Source organism: Rhincodon typus, chromosome 4 (assembly GCF_021869965.1).
Source record: "Rhincodon typus isolate 14 chromosome 4, sRhiTyp1.1, whole genome shotgun sequence".
In the NCBI taxonomy this organism is placed as follows: domain Eukaryota; kingdom Metazoa; phylum Chordata; class Chondrichthyes; order Orectolobiformes; family Rhincodontidae; genus Rhincodon; species Rhincodon typus.
In genome coordinates this window covers 88,758,967-88,783,261 of record NC_063335.1, presented here as the reverse complement: position 1 = coordinate 88,783,261, position 24,295 = coordinate 88,758,967, and the positions used below count along the sequence as shown (strand labels likewise).

Below are 24,295 nucleotides of genomic sequence, written 5' to 3'. Positions count from 1 at the left end.
ATTAGCTATAGGCTTTGGGTGTCATCCTTGTTTCACAGCAGCCAGAACTATTTCAGTGCACGCAGCTTGACTAAGTTATTTTATAGCATCAATGGCAGTAATGTTTGAATAAGTCAAGTCACACAGGAATCCCCTTGAAATTTTAATTTAACAGATCTTCATGATATGCGAGGTGGTGTCAAGACCTCACAATTGACAGCAGAGAAAGTGAATGGGAATTACAGCTTTGCACGGCAATGTTCAGAGTCTTTTTAAGTTTTGGTGGGATTCAAGTTTTTAACAAAGCGCATTAAGATTCGGAGCGCTTCCCGACAATACTTTGATATTATATATACCCCATTCATTTTCTCCATTGATAATTGTCAGGTCACCACTGTCTTTTAAACTTGTAACCTGTTCAAGTGGTGACCTGGCAGCTGTTTGCAGATAATGTGATGGGGAATTTATAGTGTCAGAGTCTGGTTGGGAAATGCTTTGACAATTTCTGCCTTATGTTTAAAAACTTGAAATATGATCAAGAGGAGCCTTTCCCCTTTAGGCACAGTGTATTCGCACTAAGTAATTGCAAATGGTTTACCAAGGCAGCTAATCTAGTCTTATGATATGGTATCACAGTTCAGCTGATCTGGAGTACCCTGCGTGGAAATTTGGCTTACCATAGGCATTGTTCAATGCCTGAAACTGGCTGAAGATTTTGACACAATTGGAATTTCAATTCCTCTAACTTTGAGATATTGTGATTTCACAGTAATGGAGAGGAAGAAGACAGATGCCACTTCAGCATACATTGCAGAGAAACATTCTGTGCAAGAATGTTTGTTCACTGCTATTAAAATTTATGTAATTCTTTAGTTTTGCAGTATTGGAGATCAGCTCTATTGTTTTAAATTACGTGGAGATAGCAAATCCTCTGTATTCAGCTGCCACACAGGTGCTGATATGGGGAGAGAGGAGAGCTCTGCAACAGTGAGGAAAGGGTAAAAATGCATGTCATGAGAGGGTCACATGACGAGTGCTCCAGCTGAAGGTATTAGTGTGTTAAATAATAAGGTACTACCGAATAATAGCTAGTATTGGATATTGTGCAATGATTAAGTGAGGTGGTGGTGCATTACGGTTCAGCATTCAGAGGGTTAATTGCAGGCCAGCTGGCTCTGTCACTGTATTGACCATCTCATCATCTTGACAATAAAAGAGCTGGCAATTAATGATTTCTCCCTGTATCTGATTTGTTGCACACAATAGCAGTTTAAATGTGCATGTCTCTGCCTTTTATAATAATGAGTTCCTGGGGCATTTGGGGTTAAGGGATTTCAGCGACTGAAACCAGGGATAATAATTTTGTTTTTGCTGGAGGGCTGGTGGTTGGGGGGTGTGTGGAAATGCAGTGAAGAGATGAAGAAAGGGAGATAAAATGCAGCAACTGAATTTATTTGGTGGAAGAATACAGTACGTTGAAACTGAGAAAAATAGTTTGTCGGAGGAATACAGTGGTGGAGGCGGGGGATGTAGGTTTGATGTTGTGACGTCATAGCTTCTTGTACTTAACCAGTCAGGCAACTATACAGACTGCACTGCTTGTGCTGTGAGAAGAGAAAGAAAGAGAGCCTGCTGAGATGTCTGTCAGTAACCAGCCACCTGCTTCTCTCACTGACTACAATGAGCTCTGCAAAGCTAAGCCTGTCGATTGTTTCACTGAGAAAGGTCCGTGCATGCAACCTCAAAATGACTGGAGCCGGTCTGAGTGGGAATGGCACAGAGCAGGAGAGCAGCGTGAAAATGAGCTGAAAGTTGAGTTGAGCTCAGCAGCATCACGTCTCACTAAAGACGGTCTGATTAAGCACGTTGCTCTCACTGACGAGGACAAACTGGGTTTCGTTGCCACACCAGAAGAGGGAAAGGATCAGAAGAACGCAGCCCGTGTGGCACAGTCTAAGGAATTCTGCAAGAGGTTGTCCACTTCTCCTGCTAATCTCGCTGTTTCTGGCCAACACGTAGAGGAAATGAATCCAGTCACCGATGAATGGAGTAAACCTGCTGCGGGTAGGCAGGCAAATATTGGGGATTATGAGACCGGTAAGGACGATCTGACAAAGAAGAAAACTGACAAAAATGGGGAGCTGATGAGCTGCTCTGCTAATCCCAAATTGCCAAATCCATCTGTATTTGGTAATCCTGCCCAAAATATAAAGAATGACAAGATTAGCGTATGGAACCCAAATTTTATGCCAGATAATAAAGTGGACTCGGACTGCAAGCAAATGGTAGAGTTTAAGGACAATGACAAGTCCACTTTGTGTGAAACAGACCTCCATTCAAATTCCATCCCCTCATATACCCTGACTATACAGAAGTCTGATACTCCGACCATCGTGGATTATGAGCAAGATCCTTCTGATATTGGTATCCTGGCAGATGACGAAGATGTGAAGATTGATTTGGTTACTGATAGTGTTACCAGCAGGACTGCCAACCAGAGAAGAATGATGCGGCGTGCCATGTCAGAGTGCTCACACTTGTCTGTTCCATCAAGCTTCAGCATCAGTGAAAAATATCCAGAGCCCTCACCAGGTGATTCATTGAGTCAGTCAACAAACTCTTCTGGCAAACATGTCGCAGCTGCTAGTAATAGGAAATGCCCAATGTCACAGATTAAACGATCGATGACCGTAGCAGAAGAGCAAATCCCGGTAAACAGCTTCAGCGCTGATCAAACTGCTGCAGAACTGCAGCTCACTGATGAAGGACACAACAAAGAGAGCAACAATGCACCCACTGATACTTCAGACATGAAAAGCAGTGTGAATACTGCATTTAACCATGTCAAGCTGGAAAAAATTCCTGAGATCAGCACTAAGATTCCAGAAGAAATGCTTCATGGCAAAAATGAGCAAACCGTTGTCTGCACTGACCTTCAGAGAAATGAGTTCGCAGGGGCCTCCGGCCCAGTCCTTTCTTTGAGAAAAGAAACAATTGAGGTCAATAATGTACAGACATCTCCATTCTCCCACCTGCAAGAAAAGCCACATGACCCTGTGTCGCTAAATTCCACTTTCATTGAGACCATCTGCAAGAGCAGTGGATTACCTCAAAATATTGAAATGACACGTTATGAGCTTGAGCAAGCAGCAGAGAAGCCTCAGGGACTGGCACAGCTGAGTTTTAAACACGAAGCAGGGTTTAGGAAAAGTAATGCTAGCTCTTCTTCAACGCAACTGCATCCCTCGGCGCCCAAAACTCCCTGCAGCCCAGTTCAAGCCTCGATGACAGGAGGAGGGAAGTATGCAGAGCAAAGTAAAACTGCAGATCAGAAGGGCAAGGAGCCAAACTCCACAAAATCATGTGACCCTATCACGGCCACCAACTGTGAGCTGGCATCTGCACAAGGTGAGAAAGAGGAGCTGAGAAGTTGGTGTTGGAGATAGTATAGGGTGATATACCAGAATTTTATGTAGTAGGAGTCTGATTTTACAAAAAAAAATTTACATAGTGAAAATGTTTTCTTAAGCTATTATCAGCTGGAGTGTAAATTAGTTGCTTCATCCTTGGTTAATCTTTGTGTTCCAGCAGCTCCTGCTGAAATCCATGTGCCTTTGTCTGCATCTAGATAGGATTGGTTTATCTGTGATCATCACTGTATTGTAGAGACTCCTGGAAGTCATTTAAGTGGAGACTATAAAGTTATTTGAAGGAGGTATTAGGACAAGTTGCAGATCTAGAATCAAATTCCAGAAAATGATTGAACTTTAGACAGTGGGCTTACAGGAATCTTAACCTTGCGCATTGTATTAATGCCCATTGTAGTCTCTGTAATATTTAGTTAGTTCTACTCTAATTTTGTGCATTTGTCCCTTGTTGGTCAATCTACAGAAGGTGAACTGCAGCAGCTCAGAAGGCAGCTAACTCCCACCTTCTCAAGGGCAGCTAGGGACAGACGAATAAAAATAAAATTAATGTCATGTTCACCAGCTCAAAGCACTACCATTTATCTTTACCTGATAAATGAGCTGCAGCATAATTTCCAAGGGGTAGTATCACTCCATATTGGTATGTTGATGCTAATTTGTTTCCATGATGTAAGGTGATATGCCCTCCAGAGCAGAAGACTATCATCATACCTCAGTCTGAGGAGTTGAGGATCCATCATCTTATGATGTGTCACTAGCTCCTTTAGGTACGCTGCTGTAGTAAATAATTAATGAAGCAGTTCTGAAATATACAGACGAGATGGCCCCAACTACTCTTGCTGTGTTGAACTAGCCAATCGTCAATTGGGGCAGCAGTTGGGAGTGCTAGAAGTGGCCCAGTACTCCTTGGTAAGGACTAAAAATAGAATGGTCCAGATTCTTATCCTTTAGTTCTATGAAGTGTTCTCTGAATGATAGAGGAAGTCAGATGAAGATAGCATTAGGTTGGGATGTTTCCTGTCTGCTTACTACCCCTTATCTCCTGTATAGTATAGCTCCTTATGTGAGGTATTGATCAGAATAACAGGGATCTTCAGGGGTGGAGGGAAGAAGTAAGCAGAACAAAAATCCCATGTTCATCTTTTTGAATAGTGTTACCCCTTAACTTAAAAATGAAGCTGCCACTTTTGAGTAAAGTGTTTCTGGAAGACTGAATATAAATAGGTTGAGTATAATTTATCAACATCTGTCTCCCATGTAAATTACCATGGTTTATACCAAAAATCGGGGACAGCACTGCATTACTGTACAATTCACGACTACATGACTATCAAATTCCTAACATATTTTTAATCCACTTGAATGGGCTTGCTTTGAATACCCAACCCCTCATTAGAGCTGAAATGTCCTTATGCACTGGTGATTGATGTGTGAAATGTTACTTACTATGTAGAATAACACTGATCTGTGAAAGGACCAGTGTTACCCAGCCAGTTATGTTGATGAAATTAACAATGCAGTAGACTCATTGTGGTAGCTGGTTTAACCGTTAGAGTGCAGTAATGATTTTTTGTTTAACAGAGATCTGGGGTGGCTTTGTTTCATTGAGATAATACAGTGATTTAAAAATTCGAGTAAACCTATTTTTCAACCAAGCATTTCACAGTGATCGATTGCAGAAAATGCTTCCATTGCAAAAACTGTTGGTGTCATTAAATGGTTGGACTCGTCGAATATTGAAATACTTTACCAGTTTCTTTGTGTGGTGAAACCGCTACAAGCAGTTGACATTCTCCTAGAGATTTCTCTTTGTGCAAATTTTGATGCTAGCTCTGGAAACCCCCTGCTCACCTCGTTTGTGTGTACTGATACTTGGAGACCTCCATTTCTCTAAACAAGTATTAAACCTCCCATAGATAACCTCCCTCTCTACAAATATTGATCCCTCCAGGGGTCCTTGCTCTTTCAATAAATATTGATGCACTGTGAACAACTCTCTCAATCTCTGCAGAAATGCAGAAGCTCCCAGGATGATATTGGAATTTTTCTTACGAAATACATTGTGATTTGCTGGAAGAAAACAAGCTCATTTTTCCAGAAAATATTTTACTATTATATAACAGTAATCAACAAATCGGTCTAATGCAGAATGTGATTAGAGCTCTTGAAGAGAAGTTTAATATGATCATTGTCAGATGGTTAGAAATCCTAATTCTGCCAACCCCAAATGGATCTAGTGGGCTCAGTGAACTGTATTTTGAAAATCTCAGGTTGAGTTGAGGGAGGGCACCTCTGAGTGAGCATCATTAATCGCATAGAATCGGGGGTTCTAGGGTATGGCTCAATATTTATAAATAGAAAAAGGCATTTCGAAGAGAACCTCAATAGTTGTAGAGAGGGAGGGAGTTTCTGAAAAGGTGCTGGTTTCAAAGAAAGCATCTATATTTTTACAAAGATAATTCCCTGGAATTATAATTTATAAATATAATTTGTAAAGATTTGCAGGAGCCAGAAAAATATCATTTGAGACTTTACATTGTAAACTCAAGCACATAGTAATCCTAACTCCCTGTTTCCTCCAGGCGCACTTTTCTTTGTGTGTTTTGAATCTACTTGTAGTCACTTCCTCAGAGGTCTTCTCTTGCTAATTCATTTCACAGCTTCCATAGAATCCACCTTATTTACTAATGTCTTGCCGGGAAGGAAATTGTCATCCTTACTCATTCTGGTTTCACTCCCACATTATGGTAGTGCATATTCAACTTCCTGGTGAAATGATCTAGCAAGTCACTCAGTTGTATCAAACCACTATTTAGAGGCTACTAGGAATGGGAAATAGCTTCTCATCTTGCCAGTGACATCCATATTCTCAAGAATTGACTTGTAAAACTTCGTTTAATTTTTGACTTGGCTTCTGGAATGTGAATCCTTCACCTTCACTACAGAATCATATAAATTATACTTCAGAAGAAGATTCATTGTCAGTACTGGCACTGTTTAGACATTAACACTGATTCCGTTTTTTGTTTTGCATGGTCTTCATATCTTACCTATTCCTCAGTTTTAATTTTTAAAGATTTGTTCAAAGGATGAGCGTGTTACCAGAAAATTCAGCATTTCTTGCCCATCCGTAATTGCCCCTTGAACAGAGTGACAGCTATACCACTTCAAAGGGTAGTTAAGTGTCAACCATGTTGTTTTGACTCTGAAGTTGCATGCAGAATTCCTTACCTAAAAGGCAACAGCAAGCCACGTGCAACAATTAATTATCATATCATACTCACAATTACTGTGATTAAGTTTCAATTTCAGAATTATTACTTGAATTTAAATTCCATCAGCTGCTGCAGTGGGATTGGAACCTATGTCCAAACTAATACACCAGAGTGTTTATCTGCGCTTCTGTATTCTGCATTGCTAGCCCAGTGACTTTAACACAACCCCATCATCTGTCAAATTGCTGCACTTTGTTTATCACAAGCAGCTACGAAGACAATGCCAAGTTGTAATAATCCTTGAGTGAAGCATTTCTTCTCATCTTCTCATCTTCTTATGATGATTCAGTCAGCAAAAATAACCTTTCCCATTTATCTTTTCAAAATCTTCACAATCCTGAAGAATTTGCTTTTGTCCCTCCTCCTTAACACTAGCTGCTGAGGGAAGGGAGCTCTAAATTTTCTTTGTTAAAACCTTTCATTCCTAATGTCATATACAGCAAAAAATTCTTTTCCATATTTCTAATCTTCCTAGCACGTTGCTAGGCACCAAATCGTACGCATACCAAATGCTGTCACTTTCTCTTTAATGTCAAATGGTACTCCCATGATAGTTTCAGGGGACATAGCCTGATGTAGGATTTTGAATGTATTTTTTAAATGTGTTCCTCTCTGGTTAATTTTAATCTATTTTTCTTCACCATTAGTGGTAAATGAGGGGAAAACATTGATCAATGCAGCTACAGCTCCAACCTAACTTTTTTTTTAATCTCTGAATCAAATTTGCTGACACTGGCAAATGTTTTGGACTCCTTTTGAGACGAGAGGTTAACTTTTGCTGCGCTGAATATGATGTAAACAAGTAACAACCTCCACCATTAGAGCCATGAGAGAAAAACTATATATTGCCAACCCAAAAAACTAGCAGCAACTACATTATTTCAAAAATACACTTCTTCAAAACAGTAGAGATTATGGAGAAATATTATCAAAGTATTTAAAATTATAATAAAATGGGACTGGATGGATAGAAGGGCCTAGAACAAAGAAAAGAGGAACTCCTTCACAGAGAGGTGCAAGTCCGTGACATTAGCTTTCATGGTTATCTGTCTGAGACAGAAACTGTCAGCATTTAAGATTAGAGTGAATAGACAGAAAAAAGACTTGCATTTATATAGTGCTTTCCATGACTACCACAAACTGCTCTCAGCCAATAAAGTATTTTTTAAAAATGTATTTATTTTAATATAGAAAACTATTCAAAGGAATGCAGAACATTGTGTATAAATTAGAAATGTAAACATCAACACCAACACAAACTAGTTGGCCAAATAACCCTATTCTGTACGTTCTCTATTTTCTCCTTCAAAGAATTAATCTTTACTGGATAAGAGAGATAGGGAATCAGCTGACACTTAGACTAGAATTAATACAGCTGAGGCATGAGACAGATTCTTCTGGTTGGGAAGAAATTCTAAAAAGCAAGAAGTAAAATTTTAAAATATTTGTGAACGATGGCAATATTTTTAAAATGACTAAGTTGTTATCCCAGTTGATTCATGGTGCTAGCGCAACCTGTTATTGAGCTGTACCATTATTCAAGCTTCCAGATTCTTGATCTTTGCTTTATGAAGTTGCAGCAGTAGTAGGATCATTATAACTGATCGTAGCTTTGTGAGATGGAGTTGTTAGAATTGGCTAAATTGTCTGGTAGCTATCCACTGATCTCCCATGTTGGAGAATGCATGTGACTGAGTGATCCTGGTTTCCATGGAAAAATAATCTGGTGAGGAGCTGAGAAATGAGATCAAAGAAACTGAATGGGCCCAAGAATTTTCCCTTTCCAGATGGTACCTTTACAGCTGGGTTTACAGTCATATTTTGTAACTGTGCAAAAAGAACATTAGGCCCCTTCATTAGATCACAAAGACCATTAGACATACGAGCAGAAGCAGGCCATTCAACCCATTAAGTCTGCTTCACCATTCAGTGAGATCACATCTGATAGGATAATCTTCAACACCCATTTTCTTGTCCTTTCCCCAGTAACCCCTCATTCTGTTACTGAATTACCGTAAACCTGTCTGTCTCAGCCCTGAATATACTTAATGACTCACCCACTTCAGCCCTCTGGTGAAGAATTCCATATTTTCGCTACCATCTGAGAGAAGAAATTCCTTCTCATCTGTCTTAGATGTGTAGCTCCTTATTCTGAGATAATGCTCTGTGTTTCCCCTTGCAGGTGAGTCTAGGATCAGACTTTCTGCATCTACCCTGTCATGTGCTCTAAAAATCTTGTGTGTTTTAATTAGGTCACCTAAATTCCAAAGAATACGGGACAAACCTATTTGACCTCCCCCCGTAAGGTAGCCCATCCAGACCTGGTATAAGCATAGTTAACCTTTTCTGAACTGCCTGCAATGCCATTATATCTTTCCTTAGATAAGGGACCAAAACTGTTCAGTCTTCCAGCTGTGGTCTGATTAGTGCATTATATCGTCACAGTGAAGCTTCCCTATTTTTATGCTCCGTTCCCTTTGAAATAAAGGCCAAAATTCCATTTGCCTTCCCTATTACCCACTGAACATAGATGCTAGATTTTTCTGATTCATGGATTAGTGTTTCTAAGAGATCTTCTACGATAAATTATGTCCTTTGAGTCATTCTTATCAATTGATATCATTATTGGGTGGAAACTTATTAAAATGCCTTTTAATCTTCATTCTTCTGTATGATTTTCTGCCTGTGATGTGCAGCAGCTTTTCTGAATGAATATTCAAAATCTAACTTATGTATGTGATGTTATGAAAGGTTTTAATTATATTGGATTAGTTGGTACTGTTAATGGTTAGACTTAAATGATGCAGTTTGAGTAGATTTTGGGGGAGGGTCATACAAGACCTCAGTGGACAAGGCTTTTTAACTAAAATATATTTGGGCCATGTAAAATTAAGTGTAATGCATACTGTTTGTCGTTATGAATCATAGGTGTGAAAATTAGAGAGGAATTTTACATTAGCACTCATCTATTCTCTTGTTCCCTTCAGAATCAATTATTCCAGCTCTCCCAGATATCCTTTCATCATCCACTATTCATAAGCTTGAGTTGTGCGAAAGTCTGCTTCCCATATCTTATCTAGCACTAAATTTCAATTACTCAACCCCTTGTGCTTTCTGTGCATATTGATTTCTGGTCCAGTAAAACTTTGACTTAAAAATTCTCACCCTAGTATTAAAATTCCTAATGTAGCTTTAAACCTAACTATCTGTCTTGCCTCCTCCAGTCCTAAAACCTTCCAAGAATTCTTCCTTTCCATATTTTGGCTGAGTGTACATTCCGCACTTCTTTTACACCATTGGAGCTTGTGTTTTCAGCCATCTTGGTCCTGTCATGTGGAATTTCCTTCTTAAACCTCTCCACTTCTCTTCCTTTTTAAGGATCTCCTTAATCCTACATGTTTAACCAAGCTTTTTGTCACCTCTTCTAACGATGGGTTTGGTAGCAAAGCACCGTTACCAAACTAGTAGAGGCCCACTTAGTTGTTGATGTGTTTTCAATTGTCTACAAATTACTTTTCCAATTGTCTCTTTTGTGAATTACATATGAACCTCATTTAAATTTATTATCTGTTGTCGATGGATAGCATCTGGAGAATTCTAATTGGAACTGAGCTCTACAATCGTCAATGAACAAATCACTTCTGACCCTATGATGAAGTGAAATGAACATTGATGTTTGCACCTAAGAAATTATACCGACTGTGAATCTAACCTCTATACTGACTTTGCCACATGAGCTAATGGATGGAATTAAATAGACCACATTTTAAAATTGGGAATATCCTGTAACTCAAAAGAAAATTAATTGAAAGCATGTTTTATCTGCCTGGGACTGTCTTTTTATTCATTCTTTGGATTTGGGCATCTCTGCAATATCTGGCATTTGTTTCCCAGCCCCAAATGCACTCAAGGAGTTAGTGAGCTGTCAATATGAACCACTGCAGACCATTTGATGAAAGTATTCTTAATCTGATTAATTAGTGAGTAGTGGGGTTTTGAGAATTTTAATTATGCAGTCAATGGATTGGCCTGAATGTCTTAAAGGAGCAATCTATCTTCTTTCACAGAGGAGGGAGGGCAGAAAGGGAATTGTGGTGTAGGGTAGGGAGGCAATGATGGGGATTTTAATGACTGAAGAAATGGGAATATTTTCAGGTTAGAGCTGTGTGCAACTTGGATACACTCTTGAAAGTTATGGTGTTTCCACCTATATGCTGAGCTTATTCTTCTGTCTGCTGCTACTTGGCATGACCTCATGTAAAATGAAAGTTCGGTTCGTCCTGTTGAAAGGGCACATTACAACCGCTGTACACTTACACTGATATTTAAAATTGTCTCTCATGTATGTTCCCAAATACAGCAGTAAAGATTCTTAGCAAGAACTAAAGTATTTGGCTTTTTACTTTCACTAATTGTATTGAGTTCTTTTTTAAATATTTACAGCCAAACCTGAAGAACCATCAGCAGAAGGCATGGTTGGAACAGAAAGTGCCGTAACTTCCAAAGAGCGTCCGTTGAGCACAGATACAAAGGGCAAGGTAGAGATGCATTCAAGTCACAAAATTCTTTATTTAAGCTTTGTGTATTTGATTTGCACCTGCATGTCATTTTAAATTTGTTTAGTCATATTGCAGTTAAAGTCTGTGTTTTTGAGACAGAAAATTTGTTTTGGCTTTTTTTTTGATTTTTGTCTTTAAAATTACAAAATACGCCTTCATAATTTTTTTTAAACTGGTGTCCACCGTTGTTTGTCACTACCTTCTATTTCCAAGTGGTAGACCCACTCTATGCTGAGTATGTTGCAACTAACTTGTTTCCATACACTATGGTTAATCTGTAGTACCTGTCGGAATGTGCCAGAGCCCTGATCCAGGTGTTCACGTGCCTGGATATTGTTACATTTGCTTCTGAAACAATGCAATGAGATTAAACCGGTGTGAGTTAGGTAGTACTTTACTTGTGCAAGTCTCCAGGGCGTATGTGTAAAAGGATTTAGATGCTTGGTAAAGCGTCTTCCCTGCTTCCCTCATACCCCTTTCCTCCCGTTGCTACTTCCTCACCCAGTTTGTTATCCCCTTCTTGCCCTCTTTACTTGACTGGCTCCTACTTATCACATGAAAGGAAACAAATGCTATTTTTTGATAGTTAAACCAATCCTTGGCCTACATATAGCTAAACCTCTCAAAAACACAATTTATTGATCATAAAATTATCTTTGGCATTTACTTTGTGTTTTTATTTATTTGGCTTTTTAATTCCATGCTTCTTTGGCATTGTCGATGTTTTTTTTGTTTTATTTTCTTTTGCTAATATGTAAAAGACGGGCACACCGGCTGCAAAGATCTCACCAACCAAAAGTAAGCCACAGCCACCAGCCTCCCTTAAGCGACCTGCAGCAGCTGCTACAAGCCCCAATAAAAAACTTGTTACATCCACTTCAGCTACAACAGCAGCTTCTACTTCTAAGCGAGCTTCTTCTAGCCTGGTGCGGCCTTCCTCTGCGACCGCCAAAGATGTGAAACCAAAGGTAAGGGTTGGTGGGAGGTGGGGAGGAAGATATGTGTTGAGTGTTAATTTTACTTTACTTTTCCTCTTTGGTTTTAATATAATTAGCCCTCTCCCTTAAAGTTCTTTTTTGGTCAATTTGACTTGTTCAGTTGCTGCGTTATGCTGAGTGAACTGATGTCTGTTTGCACAGCAGTAGTAATGCAATGCATCTCCTTTATGCTTCTTAAATGGAAGTTGGGGATATCATCTAAGCGTGCCATTCTCCTTTTGCTTTCTGTTGGTTCTGACGCCTTGTATGGCATCAATAAAAGGCAGAGTCAGCCTTGATGGTGACCTTCTCAGCAATTGAATAACTTGCCATCGGTTACTAGAGGTATGAAACTCACAATAGATATTTAGAATATTATTGAAGCAATGTTACCTGTGAAACTATATACCATCATGGAATACTTAGAGAACAGATAATGAAATAAAAGGTTGAGTGCCAAGTGAATGATCCATCTCCACTTGATATCAAGAAATGCCTGAAGTCAATGGATACTGTAAAAGCTCTGCACTCTGCCAAGATTCTGGCAGTAGTACTGAAGGTTTGTGCTCCAGAATTAGCCACGCCCCTGGCCAAGCTGTTCCATTGCAGTTCTAACATTGGCATCTACCTGGCAATGTGGAATATTACCCAGGTATGTCATATCCACAAAAACCAGGACAAATCAAACTTGGTCAAGGACTGCCCCTTCAGTCTACTCTCAATTATCAACAAAATGAATTGAAGTAGTTAGTGTTTCAAGTCCAATACGAATTGTCTTCTTCGAAGAAGAGTCCTATTGGATTTGAAATCTAAGTCTGTTTCAGCTCTGTACAGATGCTGCCAGACCTGAGTTTTTCCAGAAGTTTATTTTTATTTAAGATCTCCAGCATTTGCAATACTTTCCTTTTATTCAATGGAAGGGGTTGTTGGCAGTGTTAACAAGTGGCAACTGCAAATGAACAAACTGCTGAGATGTTTAGTTTTGCTTCTACCCAGCTATTTGGTTACTCGCCTTATTACAGTGCTAGATGTAGAAAAAAGAACTGAACTCAAGGGGATTTGAGGATAGCTCCCTTGATATTAAGTGAGCATTTTACTGAATGGGACATCAAGGATCTCTAACAAAACTAGAGCCACTGGGAATCGGGAAGTCTTGCCACTGGTTAGAGCAATACCTAGCAGAAAGGAACATGATTGCGGTTGTTGGAGGCCAATCATTCAATCCCAGAACACCACTACAGCAGTTTCACAGGGTAATGCTCTAAATGCTCCAACAACAGTATTTAGCCATAGATTGATAAGTAGCAAGTAACATTTGTACCACACAGATGCCAAGCCATGACTATCTTCATCAAAACACAGTTCAAACTTCACTCCTTGTCATTCAATGGCATTGCCATAGCTAAATCCTCCACTATCAACATCCTGGGGGTTACCATTGATCAGAAACTGAATGAGAACACCCAAATAAATACTGTGGTTACAAACATAAGTTACAGAATGGGAAATCTGCAGCATGTAACTCACTTCCTAACTCCTTACACCCTGCCTGTCATCTACAAAGGGATAAATCAAGCGTTTGGTGGAGTATTCTGTGCTTGCCTGGATGCATGCAGCTTGACACAAGAGCCCACTTGATTGAATACCATCAAACATTTTAAACCTTGACTCTCTCCGTCGCTGATGCACAGTGGCAGCAGTGTGGACCATTCACAAAAGTCACCACAAAACTCACCAGATTTCTTGTACAGTGCCTTCCAAACTTGTAATCTGTACCACCTAGAAGGACAAGAGCACGAGATACATGTGAACACTACCACCGAGTTCAATTCTAAGCCTCACACTATCCTGACTTGGAACCATATCACTGTCACTGGGTCAAAATCTTGGAGGTGCCTTCCTAACAGCACTGTCTATGTGCTACATCACATGGACTGGAGTGATTTCAAGAAGACAGCTGATCGCCTTGCCCTGGACAGTTAGTGGGGTGCACAATAAATGCTGGCATAATTAGCGACATGCACATCCCAAGAGTCAATTTAGAAAAAGTGGTGTTTGGTAGGTGGCTTTTATGGTGGTAGATCAAATAAACTATTCTGTCCCTGTTGAGGGGCCAAAGGTGGAGTCCATTTGATTAAAATTACGAAACATTAATGAAGCTGTTCTGTTTCTGTGTATATACTTTAGGCCATCAAATAGTGAGAAAGACATACAAAAGGAATTTGCTGTCAAATTACAAAAAGTGACAAGAATACAGAATAATAATAATAATCATGGACTGAGCTGGTAGCATTAAAGAGACAGAGAAATTTCTAAGGTGTACAAGACTATTTTCTTGATCATTGCTTCTAGGGGAACAAAAACTCTGCCACAGCTTCTCACCTTATATCTCCCAGTCCCACCTTACATCTCCCAGTCCCACAAGGCCTACTTGTACCTCTTCGCAAAATCCACAAACAGGAATGCCCTGACAAAATTGTGATTTCAGCTTTCCTGCCTCACTGAATTTACTTATACCTATCTTGACTCTTTCTCTTTTTCCCTCATCCAATCTCTTCCCATTACAGTTGTGATTCTTTTGAAACTTTACATAAATTTCCAGTTCCTAGTGCCAGCCTTCTACATGTGAATACCACTTCAGGATGGTCTGAAGGTTCTCTGCTCCTCACTTGAAAGGAGGCCTGATTAGTCTCCATCTACCTGTACTCTCCTTTGACCAGCTATGGTTGTTTTCACTTTGAATAATTTCTCTTTTAAGTCATCTCACTTTCTGTAAGCAAAGGGCGAGGCCTATCTCTTTGTGGAATATATGCAATATTTCTTCCTGCCCTACTGAGGTCCCTTCCCACAACTCTTTCTCTGGTATATCAATGACAACCTCAATACTACTTTCTGCTCTTGTTCAGAATTGGAAAATTTAATCAATTTTGCTTCCAGTTTTTATCCTTTTCTCTCTCTTTCACATTCTTCATCTCCGACTCTTTCCTTCCCTTCCTTGACTTCACTGTTTCTGTTTCTGTGGATAAGCCATCCACCAATATCTATTATAAACCCACTAATTCCTGCAGTTATCTTAATCTACACTTCCTCATCCGCTTCCTTTAGCAATTAGATTCCATTCTGTTTCTCTGTCTCTGGCACATCTGTTTTAATGATAGCATCTTCCATGGACTGCTTCTGACACACCTTGCTTTTTTCTTAACTGAGGATTTGCCACCATTATGGTTGGTCTCAGCCATGTCTGATCCATTACTACATTCACCCTTTCTCCACCCCTGCCTGAAAACTTATATGGCACCCTTGTCCTTGTTTTCGACCCCATCAGCTGCTGCTTTCAGAGGATAACCTTCCATCATTTCCACCACCTCCAGCAGGATGCCACAACCAAACATATCTTCCTTCTTCCCCTCCATAACACATTGGACTGTTCCTCTGTCACTCCTAACAGCTCTTTACTCATCCCTTAGTAACTTTGAGGCAATTGCAGAAGGTGTAACACTTGCCCTTTTACCTCTTCCGTTCTCACTGCCCAAGTCCCAACCACACCTTCTAGATCAAATAGTAATTTACTTCTACTTCTTCCAATCCACTTGATTGTATTCGCCACTCACAGTCTGATCTCATCTATGTTGGCGATATTAAACACAAATTGGATAATACCTTTTGTGGACCTTCCAGTCAGTCGCTTACCATTTCAATACACTACCACAGGCCTAGCATGAAATATTAGCATGAGAGAAAGCTAATGTAATGGTGAAGCCCAATGCAAGCTGGAGCAACAGCATCTCATTGATACCATTAACATTTATATCCCTCCTCAGCTACCATTAGCACCTCATCTACTGTTGCTCTGGGTACCCTCACCATCTTTGTCATAGTGTCATAGAGATTGTTCCAGTTATCCTCCTTGCCCTTTGTCAGCAACATAAAAATCATCATTTTTCCAGCTCCCTTCAGCTCGAAAGTTGTATTGGAATCAAAACATCAGCTTCATTTCCCTCTCCAGGGATGTTGTCAGATTTGCTATGTTTCTCAGAGACATGCTTTTTTTTAAATCTCAGATCTTCTGCATCCAAAGTACTTTTCTTTAAGAAAGAAAACAGTCTTGGATCTAATTCTGGGGAATAAAGTGGCGAAGTGGATCCTCTAAGTGGGTGAGATTTGGGGATGAGTGATTGTAATATTTAATTTAAAGTAACAATGAGAAAAGATTTTTAAAAAATCAAAAATAAAATACTAACTGAAAGAGAGCTAATTTCAATTAATTTAAAAGGAGCCTGTGATGAATTTAGAGCAATATTTGTTACACAAAGCACTAATTGAACGTTTGGCAACTTTTTGTGAAAGTATATTTAATCCTTTGAGGAGAAATGTGAAAGGCACCCAAAGCTAGTGATTTCTGGGTGATTAAAGGTATGGAAGTTGAAATAAAAAAAGAACAGGAAGATTTATGATAATTGTAAGATTCATAATACAGTACAGAAACAAGCTAAATGTAGTAAGGACTTCAAAGATCCAGAAAAGATAGATTTAGTGAATAAAAATGGAACATGAGACTAGATCAGTGCTAACATACAAGGGAATCCAAGAGTGTTTTTATCAACAATATATCTGATGTGGAGGTGCTGGTATTGGACTGGGGTGGACTAGGTCAGAAATCACACGACACCAGGTTATAGTCCAACAGGTTTATTTGAAAACACAAGCTTTCGAAACCTAGCCCCTTCGACAGGTGAAATGAGAAAGAAGCACACAGAACATAAAATTTATAAGTAAAAGATGAAAGAGTCACACAACTGATGAGGATGTATTAAACAAATCTAATATGCTGTTAAATCTTTAATCAGTTAGGTTTTAATTGATTAATATGTATATTTAAATCCTGAATTTCTTTCAAGTCACTGCCCTGAAAGAACTAAGGGTTATATCAGTACAAAAAAGAGATGCCATTTTAGGTCAGACAATGCATGTTAGGTGTGAGGCTTTGTTTAGAATCTGTGTTTTTCATTGGAGTTAGACTGGTTTTATTTCTAAAGTAGGAATTTATAAAACACCACATTGACCGACTGACCGTAAATTGTGCGTTTTGAACAAAATCGAATATATCTGCAAGTACATACTCTCCCTACAGTGTGGAAACAGGCCATTTGGTCCAACAGGTTCACACTGCCCAATGAAGAGCATCCCCCTATAACCCACCTAACCTAAACATCCCTGGACAGTATAGGCAATTTAGCGTGGCCAATCCACCTACCCTGCACGTCTTTCGACTGTGGGAGGAAACCGGAGCACCCAGAGGAAACACACACGGACACGGGGGGAATGTGCAAACTCCACACACAGTCCCCAAGGGCGGAATTGAAACCGGATCCCTGGTGCTGTGAGGCAGCGCGCTAAACACTGAGCCACTGGGGTGGGTGGGGGATTGCGGGGCAGGTCTGTGTGTGTGTCTGTCCCACGTTCTGTCTTGTACTCACAGCAACAAACTAGAACAACTGACTAGCTGCTCGAGTTATTTAAATATCAGTGGGTAAACCAAATCCAAGAATTCTGAGATGGCTGTCTTAGGCCAGCTCTTTAAAAATGAGAATAAAAGGATAGAACGACAGGTGGGAAAGCAGAATTGATGGACTGTTCAGTCATTGTCTTTTTGAAACATTGTATACCCTGACCCTGTATCTGTTTCTTAGTTCTTATGTACTTAGCATCTTTTTCCCTAGCAATAAAGGAGGTGCTAGTAACATAATTAAATTGGATTAAGTTTGAAGAAGAGGGTGTAGTTTAATTAGTTAATAGCTTTCAAACTACTAAAGATTCCTTTCCAGAAAGGAGGCATCTGAAGTTTAGTGAGGGAAGTAAGTGTGGAAATTGAACAGATTATGCCCGTACCTTCCAATCCTCCTTTGATATGTGGGTTCATATTAGGGCTGCTGCCCTGGACTGGATGTAGGGGGAATAAGAAATCTGAGGACAGAAATGGATTTCCGAAGGACACAGACTGGTAAAAAGGGCAGATGAAATTTAACATGACTGTAGTGGTATGAAGTGGTACATTTGATTGAAAGAAGGAAGAGAGCAATGTCAATTAAATTGTACAATTTTAATAACCATACAGGAACTAGAGGCTGGTTGGTATCAGACTAATATTACATTCAAATGCCAACAGCTCCAAATGTTGAGCATTGCACTGGCATGACAGCCTAATATATTCTTGGGTGGATTGTGGAGTGGAAGTTTGAAACCCTGATGTTCTCGCTGCAGAGACAACCATGCTTCCAATGGAGTTAAAGTTATGCTGTAAATATAAAGAAAAGGAAGGAAGTGCATAGATGGTAATTTGATGTCAACACCCTGAATATGTATAATCTGTAGGCATCTTTAATTCTTCTGTTCTATTTTGTTGTGATGATACTGGCAAGAATCGAGGAAGAAGTGTTTGTTTTATCTTTGCTTTGAGTATAAAGACTAGAGATTCTCTACAATCTGGCAGTTCTTCTGATATCATTGAAATCACTTGCTTTTCTGTCCCCTATCTTTGCTTTTTTTTGAGTTTTTATTTGTCTACTGCAAATGCTTTGAACAAGCTGATTGACATTTGCAACATCTAACTCTCCAGAACTCTAGAGAGCAGTGGCCTATGTGTAAGTGGCATAGATAATCTTTTGACTTAAACAAGCTACAGCATATAATGGAAGAGGCCTCCTCCTTACTAGCTTTCTCCATTAGAATCTGGCTCATACAACATAGGATCGCATATTCTGATGTATAAATGAACGTTAAATTGGACTTATTGTTGGATAATCAGAGTTTAGATTCAACATAGCCCTTCAACCCATCTCATGTAGCAACTGCAGTTAGTTCTGGTTCCAGCATCTGACCAGTTGGGTAATGAATGCAGTATACCAGACTAGTTGAAAGCTTATGGAGCTTAATGCAGCTCAGCATATTTAGTTTTATGGCTGTAGGGTTGTTTGCTCTGGCACAAGAATGTTGCTGGGCTTTGAGCTATCATTGCCATAGAAACATAGAAAACAGGAGCAGGAGTAGGCCGTTCAGCCCTTCAAGTCTGCTTTGCCATTCAATATGGTTATGGCTGATCATCCAAATCGGTGCCCTGGTCTCACTTTCTCCTCATACCTTTTGATCCCTTGACCCCTAAGATCTATACCCGAAAACATTCAATGTTTGGCCTCAACTGCTTTCTTTCGAAAAGAATGCCATAGTTTCACCACTGTCTGGGTAAAAAAAAAAAAATTTCGCTTCATCTCAGTCCTCAATGGTCTACTTGTATACTTAGGCTGTGACCCCTAATTCTGGAATAGTCCTGTTTGAATTTTATAGATTTTTGAGATTTCTTCATTTTTCTAAACTCCAGTGAATATAGCCCTAACTGATCAAGTCTATCTTCATATATTGTCCTGCTATTCCAGAAATCAGTCTGGTAAACCTTTGTTGCACTCCATCCATAGCCAGGGGCATTGTTTCTCACATAGAGACCAAAGCTGCACGAAGTATTGCAGGCATGGTCTCACTGAGGCCCTGTACAATTGCAGCAAGACCCCTGCTGCTCCACTCAAATCTTCTTGCTATGAAGGCCAACATACCATTTGCCTTCACCCTTGCTGCATGTGCATGCTTACTTTCAGTGAGGACACCTAGATTTCATACCATCCCTTTCCTCAATCTATTGTCATTCAGATAATCTGCCTTTCTGTTTTGTTACCAAAGTGGATAACTTCACACTTATCCTTATTGTACTTTCATCTGCCATTCATTTACCAGTTGGATTCAACTTGTCCAAATCATAGTGAAGCATCTCTGCATCTTCCTCAGTTCACCTTCACACCCAGCTTTGTGTCATCTGCAAATTTGGAGATATTATGTTCAGTTCCCTCATCTAAATCATCAAAATATCTTGTAAATAGGTGGCATCCAAGCTCTGCTCCCTGAGGTACTCTGCTAGTCACTGGCTGCCACTCAAAAATCGAACGGTTTAATCCTGCTCTTTGTTTCCTGTCCACCAATCAATTTCCTATCTATGTCAGTACACTATCTCCAATCCCACAAGCTTTAGTTTTATATCTCTAATGTGGGACCTCATTGAAAGCCTTCCCAAGGTCTAAGTAAACCACAGCTATCGGCTCCCCCTTATCAATTCTACTAGTTATGTCATTTCAGTATGTTCCAGTAAAATTTTTAAGCATTCATAAATGCAAGCTGACAGTCTGATCTTGTCATTGTTTTCCAACTATTAAGTCTTTTCTAATGGACTGTAACATTTTTCCACCTATTGCTGTCAGGCTTGTCATTAACACCATTCATAGAAAAGTATTGGAATTCTCATGACGTCTTGACTGATATTTATCTTTCAAACCATTCATCAAAACCAATTGTTTGGTCAGTTACTTTATCAAATTTACTTTACCTATTATCAAATCGATTACCGTCACTTCCCTACATTACAACAATGACTGTACTTCAGAGCTGTTTTGTAGTGAAGGTTCTGGAACATTCTGAAAATGTGAAAGATTGTTCCTTCAACTTGTTTTATTATTAAATTTAGCCTGACGAGTCTTTATTAGCTAACTGTTACACTGTGACCCTTCTCGAATATGAGTTGAAGTCATATTGATTTATACTCCTCAATGTGCCTTGAAATATTTTGGAGATGGAGCAAGAAAAGTCAGGAGCAGACAAATGCCAATGATCTGGTATCTCTCACCTTTTGTTTTAAAAAAAAAAATACATTCCATGAAGTTTATAGAGAGTTTAAGGGAATTGAGAACAAGAAAGAGAAACATAAATTTACTGTAATTCACCTAGCTAAACTCCAACCCAAAATATATTCTAATTCACTGCTCCCTTCCCATTGATGTTTATGGTCTGCCTCAAATCTTTACTGTTCCCCTTAAAGATGCAATGACTTTGACGCCAATCAATACATTTCTTGCTCTCAACTCTGAAGAATGGAAGTTCCTCAACTTATTTCTGACTTTTGAATTGAATATCACTTTTGACTACAACAGTAATGACAACTTAGCTATGAAGCACAAGTCTCAAAAAACAAGCATACAATTTCAGTAAGCTTTACACAGGCAGTTGGAAGAAAACACATCCGGAGCTTTTTAAAAAGAAGGCCAAAAAGCAAGTGTATTTCTGGGCACTTGGACCACTCTGAGAATTCAAATTGTAAGACTTATACTTTTTTCAAAATTCTTTAGACTAGTTAAACTGCTAATAAGGTAGTTAACTCAGTTGACATGAGTTACATTTAACAGTCAGTGACCTGAAGGTGATAATTACTATTGAAGGTTAACAAGTGTGAGTCATCTTTGCCGTATTTAAGAAAGGAACACAATTAGTAAGTTTTATACAATCTCTTGAGAGAGAACACCTCTTGAGTAAAACACAGCCAGAGTTGTGTATTTCTGGAATTTTGAGCATGATGGAATTTGATGCAGAAGGAAGAGGTGCATTTTGCTTTTTTTTTCACCCATGCGGTTTATAGTTTTATAGTAAAGACCAGGACAGGGCAGTAAGAGCTGTAGAATAATTGATATTATTTGATATTAACCATTTCCCAAAAGGCGTAAGTTATGGCAGGAGAACTCGAAGCTGTAGTCTGCTCTTTCTGCTCAATGGGGGAAGCTGGAGACATTTCCAGTACCTGAGGTCAGCATGCGTGCAGGAACTGTTTCCAGCTACAACTCCTGGAAGCCCAAATGTTGAAGTTGGACTGGTGGCTGGGGACACTGAAGCAGAGAATATTGTGATCACACAGCAGGCTAAGATTCCACAGGCAGGAAGGGAATGGGTGACCACCAAGCAGAGCAAGAAGACTAGGCAGATGATTCAGGAGTTTCCTGTGGTTATTCCCCTGCAAAACAAAACTGTTGAGATGGCATCTCCGGAGAATGCAGCAACAACCAAATTTGTCGCACCACTGTTGGCTCTGCTGCACAGAGGGTGGAGTAAAATGTGTGGAGTGCAATAGTTATAGGGGATTCAGTTGTAAGGGCAATAGACGGGCATTTCTGTGGATGCAAAATACATTTAGGATGGTCTCTTGCCTCCCTGGTGCTAGGGTCAAGGATGTTTGAGATGCTACAGGGCATTCTGGAGAGGAGGGTGAACAGCTAGTGGTCATTGTACACATTGGTACAAATGACATAAGTTTCAAACAAAAAGTGATGAGTTTCAAAAAACAGAATATAGGGATTTAGCATAAGTTTTTAAAAAGTAGAACCTCAAATGTAGTGTGACCTCAATTATACTCCAGTGCCACCTGCCTAGTCAGTGTAAAAATAGCAGGACACATCAGATGAACATCTAGCTGAACTGTGAGAGTTTTGCATTCCTGAGGCATCGGGACTAGTTCTGGGGAGGTGTGACCAGTACAAACTGCCCTCGGGGGATTATTTGCTTGAGTGTTTGGGGAGGCTTTAAACTAAATTGGGAACATAGGTGAGGAATTAGAGGAAGTGGAATCAAGGACAAAAAGCAAAATGGGGAATAAGTGATAGGCAGAAAAATTGAGGGCCAGGATCAAACAGTGAAACAGTAATGGGGATGGGGCAAGCAGAGCAGAAAAGGCAAGCCTTAGCAATTAACTGGATGAACTTATCACACAAATAGAGGTAAATTAGTGCAACATAGACAGGATCACGGATACATGATGACCAGGGTGACCAGACATGGGAACTGTATATCCAGAGCTATTCAGTATTTAGGGAAGACAATCAAAAAAGAAAGGATGATGGAGATACATCTTGGTTAAAGAGGAAATTAACACAATAGCATGGAAGGATATTAGCTCTGATGTAGAATCCGTATGGATGGAGCTGAGAAACACAAAAATGCAACAAAACATTAGTGGGCGTTTTAAAAATCCACAAAATGTAGGGGTGATGTTGGGAATGGAATTAAACTAGAAATTAGAGGTGGGTGCAATAAAGGAATATCTGTAATTATGGGCTACTTTAATCTGCTTTTAGATTGAGCAAATCAAATTAGTAACAATATGTTAGAGGAGGAACTCCAGGACTGTGTGTGGATGGTTTTCTGGACCAATATGTTGAGGAACCAAATAGAGACCTGGGTATTGTGTGATGATAAAGAAATAATTGGAAATCGAGGAACTCGCTGATGAGTGACCATAATAACATAGAATGCCTCATCAAGTTGGAGAGTGATGTAGTTGATTCTAACGCTGCAGACCTGAATCTAAATGGAGAAAATTAGAATGGTATAAGGCGTGAGTTGGCTAATATAGATTGGGGAACTTTACTCAAAAGGATGATAGTGGAGAGGCAATGGCAAACATTCAAAGAGCATATACATGATATGCAACAATTGTTCATTCCTATCTAGCACAAAATTAAAATGGGATACATGGCCAAACCATAGCTCACAAGGGAAATTTGAAAAAGTATTCGATCCAAAGAAGAGATGTACAAATTGGCCAGAAAAAAAAACAACAGACCTGAAGAGTGGAAGCAGTTTGAGTTCAGCAAGGGAGGACAAAGGGATTGATTTTAGAAAGAAAATGGGTACGAGAGTAATCTAGCTAGGAACATAAAAACTGACTGTAAAAGTTTCTATAGGTTTGTGAAAAGAAAAAAATTAGCGAAGATGAATGTAGATCCCTTACAATCAGAAGCAGGGAATGTATAATAGGAAAAAGTAAATGGCTGAACAGCTAAATATATACTTTGGTTCTGTGTTCGTAAAGGAGGACACAAATAACCTACCAGAAATATTGGGGAACATAGAGCTTAATGAGAGGGAGAGCTGCAAAAAATCAATATAATTACAGTATTGGTGTTCAGGGAATTGGAGTTAAAGGCTGATAAATTGCCAGGAGCTCTCAATATACATCCAGTGCTTAAGGTAGTGTCACTAGAAACAGTGGATGCTTTGGTGGTCATCTTCTGAGATTCTGGAGACTGGAACAGTTCCTACAGATTGGACGATATTTAATGCAACCACCACCACACACCCTTCCCATTTAACAAGGGAGGCAGAGAGAAACTCAAGTTATAGGCCAGTCAGCCTGACATCAATAGTGGTGAAAGTGC

The 24,295-nt window shown here is 39.5% G+C and overlaps 1 protein-coding gene across 1 annotated transcript in view; it reads left to right on the top strand.

Moving 5' to 3' along the window:
- The window catches only part of LOC109927288 (microtubule-associated protein 4-like), a 126,334-nt gene that overhangs the window by 59,242 nt on the left and 42,797 nt on the right, over nt 1–24,295 (top strand). Inside the window, exons 5-6 of the mRNA XM_048596159.1 lie at nt 11,126–11,220; nt 12,003–12,209. Coding sequence (XP_048452116.1) covers nt 11,126–11,220; nt 12,003–12,209 — 302 coding nt within the window. The remainder of the gene's footprint in view (nt 1–11,125; nt 11,221–12,002; nt 12,210–24,295) is intronic.